This window comes from Zingiber officinale, unplaced genomic scaffold (assembly GCF_018446385.1).
Source record: "Zingiber officinale cultivar Zhangliang unplaced genomic scaffold, Zo_v1.1 ctg30, whole genome shotgun sequence".
NCBI lineage: Eukaryota > Viridiplantae > Streptophyta > Magnoliopsida > Zingiberales > Zingiberaceae > Zingiber > Zingiber officinale.
The window spans coordinates 506,160-512,340 of record NW_024589931.1 but is presented as its reverse complement, the minus strand read 5'-3'; the positions used below and the strand labels follow the sequence as shown (position 1 = coordinate 512,340).

Here is a 6,181-nt window from a genome sequence, read left to right as displayed (position 1 = left end):
GAATTAATTATTAAAATTGTCATAATCAAAAGTTGATTTTCTAACATAGATAGGAGTGTAAATGAACTAAACCGCTCATGAGTTATTCGAAGTTCGATTCGATAAAAACTCAGGTTCGTTAAGATAAACAAACAAGCTCAATCTTCACAATATTCAGCTCGTTAACTCGTGAAACATATTTATTAAGCTCATGAATCAATTTTTAAATAAAAAAATTATAATTTTGATATTGAATTTATAAATTTTACACTCTATTAATGAAATATATAGACAAATATATTAAATTTATTTATTAAAATAAAATTATAAATTTTAATTAAAAACATTATAATTTTTCTAAATATATAATTTAATTTTTAATGAATATTTAAAATTATAATTTATATTTATTAAGTTTGTTTAGGTTTGATAAAAATTTATGAGTCATAAATATATTCGTTAAATAAGGATCGGTTCGATTATAAATAAGTCAAACTCAAATATTCAAGAGTTTGACTGAGCACGACTAGATTACACCCATAAATCCATAATCTAACGTAAGGCAAACTCGGCTTTTAACAAGCCTAATTTACAACATTCGTGACTTTATACAGACAATGCTGCTACAGGCAAAATTCACCTCGTATTGGAAAAAAAAAACTAGAATTCAAAACACATAGCAAAAACTCTGATCCGCTGACATCCCTCTTCTTCGAATTGCCGTTCATAAAATTATCAGATGAAGAACTGTATTTGCACAAGCAGACTAAATGTAAAAGATCTGCCCAACGTTCAGTAGGCTTTCATGAGGAACGTTGAAGATCACACTGTTCTCCCTGCAGATCCTTCGAAGAAAAGCATATATGTAATCCACAGCAATCTTCTTTACGACGGTGGATTCTCGACGGGCTCTCACGACGGTGTTCCCGAGAATGTGCACCACCCCTGCTTCCTTGCACCTGTTCAGGAACTCCAACTCATCGCCGGCCGTCGCACTCGCCAGACTAGTCGATCCCTGAGATGGAGCAGGTTGGATAAGATCAGAAGAAGATGCATAACTGAGATCCACGGCTGAGTCTGTGGATTTTTCCATCCGCTGTGCTGGTAAGCTGCACTCCTCTGAATCTGAATACCCTTCCATCATGCTCTCTAAACGAACAAAGAGAGAGAGGCCGTCGAACAGCATCTTTTCAAAGTCATCGTCCTTCTTATGAAGATCTTTGTACCCGTATCTTGCAATGCAGCGGAACATATGGAAATTTTTAGGTCCTATCCTTCTGACAAGGAAGCGTTCTTCCACTGGCACGGTGTAGACTGGGAGGTACTTGACGCAGACGAAAACCACCACCGAGTGGATGGCAGGGAGGTGAGTGATGAAATGGGAGAAGATGTGCGGGACGCCACTGGCCAGCTCGGTGTACACGAACCCCATTCCGGGAACACGGACTAGACCGAGACTTGGACCTAAGCCGAGTATCCACGCCATGGACACCTTACTGTGCAGCTCGAATTCGTATCGCTTCACTGTGCCGTAGTGCCAAACGTACATCACCACGAGAGTTGTGGCAGCGATGACAAGAGGCACCCAGCCTCCTTGATTTATCTTGAAAAGCACAGCAGTTAGATAAGGAAGCTCCACGGACAAACATAGAGCAGTGAAAATGAAGACCAGGAGCCAATGGCTTCGCCAGACCAGCAGCATGATTGGGATCATGAGCAATGTTGTCACGACCATAACTATCACAACTGCGGTTCCTGTTTTTAATGATGAAGAATGTCTTCAGTATCATAAACAGCCAGAATTATGATTCATCTATTCTAGATTATGCACCGACAGCTTACCATATGCATTTCCAATCTGACTTTGATTTTTGAATCCAGCAGTAACAGCTATGCAGAGAATCATGAGAATCCAGTTGATGTCTGGAATATATATTTGACCGAGAAACTTCTTCGATGTGTGCACGATCTTGACCCTGGGAAAGCAACCGAGCGCAAGAGCTTGCTTGACGTTAGAAAATGTTGCAGAGATGGTGGCTTGGCTAGCAACAATTGCTGCTGCTGTAGCTATGATAAACATAGGCCAGTGTATTCCATCTAGAAAAACTAAATGTCACAACAAACACTTGAAAAAAGGAGGAAAGCAAATGGAAGGTTGAAGGCCAAGAAACCTGGAATGGATCTGTAGAAAGCATCATGAACATGGTCTCTGTTATGAATAAGATATGCAGCTTGCCCAGAGTATGCCGATAGAAGACAAGGGAACACAATTACAGTGAAAGCGATCTGCATCAAAAGATGGTATTAGAAAAAAAGAAACTTAACGGATGTAGCCTAGCTATAACTATTACAGAATACTCTACTACTTACCTGAACAGCTAATACATGGAAGTGACACAAGTCGGCAAATAATGCTTCTGTTCCTGCAAAACAAAACAAGGACAGAAGAGTGATCTTCCAAACATAATCAGAAGGTATAAAGTTTCTAGCTCCAACGTGCATCATGTGTGAATCTAAGCAAGAGCGAACCTGTTATACTGAGCAGAATTCCTCCTAGTGAAATCCAACTATCACGTTTCCCTCGTATAAAGTATCTGCAGATGTAAACTGGATTGAAAGCCTTCAGAACCGAGCTGTCGTATTTCCATATATTCAGAATGCCAATGGCTCCGATCGACAAAAACCAGATGAGCACAACAGGAGCAAAAAGCCAACCAACTTTATCAGTGCCATAGTGTTGCATGCTAAACAGACCAACTAATATGACCACCGCAACAAGCACAACAACATCTGAAATATTGAAGGAAAACAAAAATTGAGTGTAAAGTGAAATTTATCACAGTGAAAAGTTTAGAAGCATCTCTTTGCCCAAATTACATAAATAGAGACTCTTTTTTGACTTTTGTTTTCAATTATATCATTTAGAGTTAGCATTTCATAGAAGAAGACTGTGGGAAAAAGAAAAAGAAAAAAAAAATTCAAGGTTGCAGAATTACCATCGCTCATCTTTGGATGGTTAACCTTTATGCCACCTGACGCAGAAAGAACTGCAAAAAATATCAGCCATGTAGTCATAAAAGGAAGATGCAGAAGATCATTGCAAAGAATAAATAGATAAAATGAACTATCTAAACATTTCAACAAATAAGACAGGCAACTACACCACTAACATTACCCCCCAACAATCAGGTTCAGTCACAACTCCAACAGAACAAAAATGGCCAGAGAGAAATATTCTAACACCACAAATATGATAGAGGAGTGTCACCTGAGATGACCGGAGTGAGAATCCCATCACCGATCGCCATACAAGTGCCAACAAGAACAAGAATGAGCAGAGCATTCTTTTTAAAAGTATGTGACTCCAACCATCTCTTCACTTTTGCAGCTAGTGAATTCTCATCAAATGTATGACGACTGTAAGTTGTAAGTTGTTCATCAGTTCTATGTTGGTTAGGAATAGTATTCACCTTTGCATGTCGGCAAAGCAGCGAATAAAGAGCAAAGGTACCACCTGAATGAGGGAATAAAGATTTTATATTTAATACACGATAGAGCACTAAAATTACAATAGAACTAAAATATCCTAAGACTACATTAATTCCCACATTTTTTTGATGTGATAAAGCAGCAGTTTTGTACTGGATTGTTCTAAATCATTGATGGGCAATACTAGCAATAAGTGAACTTTACACATGTAAGACAACTATTTTGACTTTAACTCAGGATTACAGTTTTGGAGCATCACAGTGAAAATTTTAATACATATCTGATACATGGAGTAAATCTTCTAAGGAACTTCTACACTCTATTTGATTTGATGGACTTATCTGTGTGAAAATAAAAACTAATAAAAAAGAAAAGATGGAGAAGGATCCAACATCACACAGGAAATCATAGAATGTCAGACATGAGCTAAAATAGAGGCCAACATGAAATTTTCAGAACAGTATTTAAGGTCAAGGCTCATTTCCTTATGCTTCTTTGAGAGTTCGCTTATCCTGATGCTTCCATTTTCACGAACATGTGCTTTCGCAAAATTATGTATCTAAAATTTCAAAATCAGAGTTAGCTTACCTTGACCGTTATCGTTTGCTCTAAGCACAATGCAAACATATTTAAGAAGGGGAATTAGTGTGAGCGAGTAGATGATCAAGGACAGAGCTCCAATAACGTCTTCTGGATCATTAATGCCATGAGGAAAGGTATTATAGAACACATAGAGTGGTGAGGTTCCCAAATCTCCAAATACAATACCGAGACTCTGAAATGCAAATCTGGAGACCAATAAGGCTGAAAATTTCTGCAAAAAAGAACTATCATCACTTCAAATTGCTTAAATGACAACATCAAAGCAAATCTACACAAGCCGAGAAAATAAAGAAAGATGAGAAAATTATTGATCATTCACTAAAATTATTTCTCAAAAAGAAAAAGTAAAAGAAGTAAAAGGAGAGAGTTCAGAAATTTCACTAAAACAAGGATCGAACTTCAAACAGAACCATAAATTCTCAAAGTTGAAGTCCAAATTTCTAAATTATTGGAAGTGAGAACCACTTTCTTCAATCTTCTACAATTAATTTGTACATGGTGTTTGACCTAAAAAAGATTTTGACCAATTATTAATCATCACATAATAGACTGAAACAAATGTCAAAAAGGTAGTGAGACCCCTCGATAGTGGATATGACTAAAAAGATATGTTCAATTAGTGGATGCAGAAAAAAGTGATGGAAGATGATGCATACGACTGGATCAATTATGTTAATGTTCAACTATAAGAAAAATTCTAAATTCTAAAGAAGAAAGAAACAAATATTTCTACATCCTATGGCAATACTCGGATCAATTAAAGAACACCTTTTCTCTGTACATGTTTCTAAGTCTGCCAGCTTCTTCGTCCATAGGTTGATCAAGATTCCGATCCAATTCCCACATGCTCCCCTTGTTCGTCTCATCATTTCCAGAACTGGACGCCATCAAGCACCACTGATCCCTTAACAATGTGCAATTTCCTGATACTTACGCGAAGTCCAAACTCCCAGTTTAGCCAAAAAGCGATATGCTAAGCTGTGACATGAAACAAATCAGAAAAAAGAGTCATCTTCCTCACTTGAGCTCGAATCTGGAACCCTCAAGGACGCTTTTACCGAACACTAGCAAAAAACACTAACCTAGCTCGGCCAACGTAGAAACGAAATCCAAAGAGCTCCGCGTTCATAAACTCCACTACAACATGACCAGTGGAACCTGACACAGAACGCACGATCCCGCAGGCAAAATAAAAACCGAAGTTTCAAACGGAAATAGCCAAAAATCCAGCCTTGCGGCAGTATCCGTGGGCCAAGTGTCCCCAGCGTCTGGAGAGAAGCCGAGAAACGTCGAGGCGAGAACCGGCGACACCTGTGGAGAGTTTGGTGAATCGAATCGGTGGGCGTCGAGTTGAGGGAAGCCGGTAAGGGGGCCGTCAGCAGAGGACGTCAGCGCGGGGATTCCAGAGGAAGAGGGACAGGGAGAGAGAGAGGCGGAGAGGAATTCCTCGGCCATTGGCAATGATTTTGTCCAATTTATCAAGCGAGACGTGAGGAAAAAGATGAGCCTTGTGTTGCTCCTACTAACTGCGTTGCCATTTTAGCCCTGAGTTAATATAATGTTGTCTATGGAAACAAGTAAAAGAGCTTCTTTTTTTCTTTTTAACAATATTAAAATAGCATCTTAATAAATTATTATATGGTCAAAATTTATTTAAATTATTAAATTTATTTATTTTAATACCTACTTATTAAAAATCACCTCAATATAATTTGTAAGTAATTTAATTTACAACGTGCGACAGTTAATTATTATAAATATAATGAGAAATATATTATGGAGTTTTGTTTTAAAAGTTTCTAAAATAGAAGCATTTTAATTAATAAATATATTCATGCAAATGATTTGAAATATAAAAATTTCTCTTTTTTTTACTTGAGCACAACAAAATAACGCCTCCTATTTTAAAATAACAAATCGGCGTCCATTTTATTTCTGCTAATTAATCTACTCTTAAATTTTTAAAATAAAAAAAAATTATTTTAATAACATAAACAGTCAACGAATAATTCGAATGAAGTTACGTTGTTCATTTTTAAAATAAAACAGAACAAACAAAAGTGAAGTGATTGTTCCGTAAATAAATTGTTTTCGTATTCATGAGAAAGTT

At 37.1% G+C, this 6,181-nt stretch overlaps 1 protein-coding gene across 2 annotated transcripts; it reads right to left on the bottom strand.

The window, feature by feature from the left end:
• Positions 1 to 432: 432 nt before the first annotated feature.
• On the bottom strand, positions 433 to 5,604 carry LOC122037367 (probable potassium transporter 11). 2 transcript variants are annotated; one of them, XM_042596813.1, is made up of 10 exons: positions 5,154 to 5,604; positions 4,840 to 5,049; positions 4,057 to 4,282; positions 3,248 to 3,493; positions 2,976 to 3,026; positions 2,509 to 2,769; positions 2,350 to 2,402; positions 2,151 to 2,265; positions 1,822 to 2,076; positions 433 to 1,734 (listed from the first exon to the last, which is right to left on the bottom strand). In XM_042596813.1, the coding sequence occupies exons 2-10, from the start codon at positions 4,957 to 4,959 to the stop codon at positions 746 to 748; spliced, it is 2,316 nt and encodes a 771-aa protein (XP_042452747.1). In that variant the 5' UTR covers positions 4,960 to 5,049; positions 5,154 to 5,604; the 3' UTR covers positions 433 to 745. The 2 variants fall into 2 exon arrangements, with proteins under 2 accessions (XP_042452747.1, XP_042452748.1); XM_042596814.1 differs by lacking the exons at positions 4,840 to 5,049; positions 5,154 to 5,604 and having other exon boundaries at positions 3,248 to 3,367; positions 3,450 to 3,493; positions 4,057 to 4,154.
• Between the last annotated feature and the right edge of the window lie 577 nt (positions 5,605 to 6,181).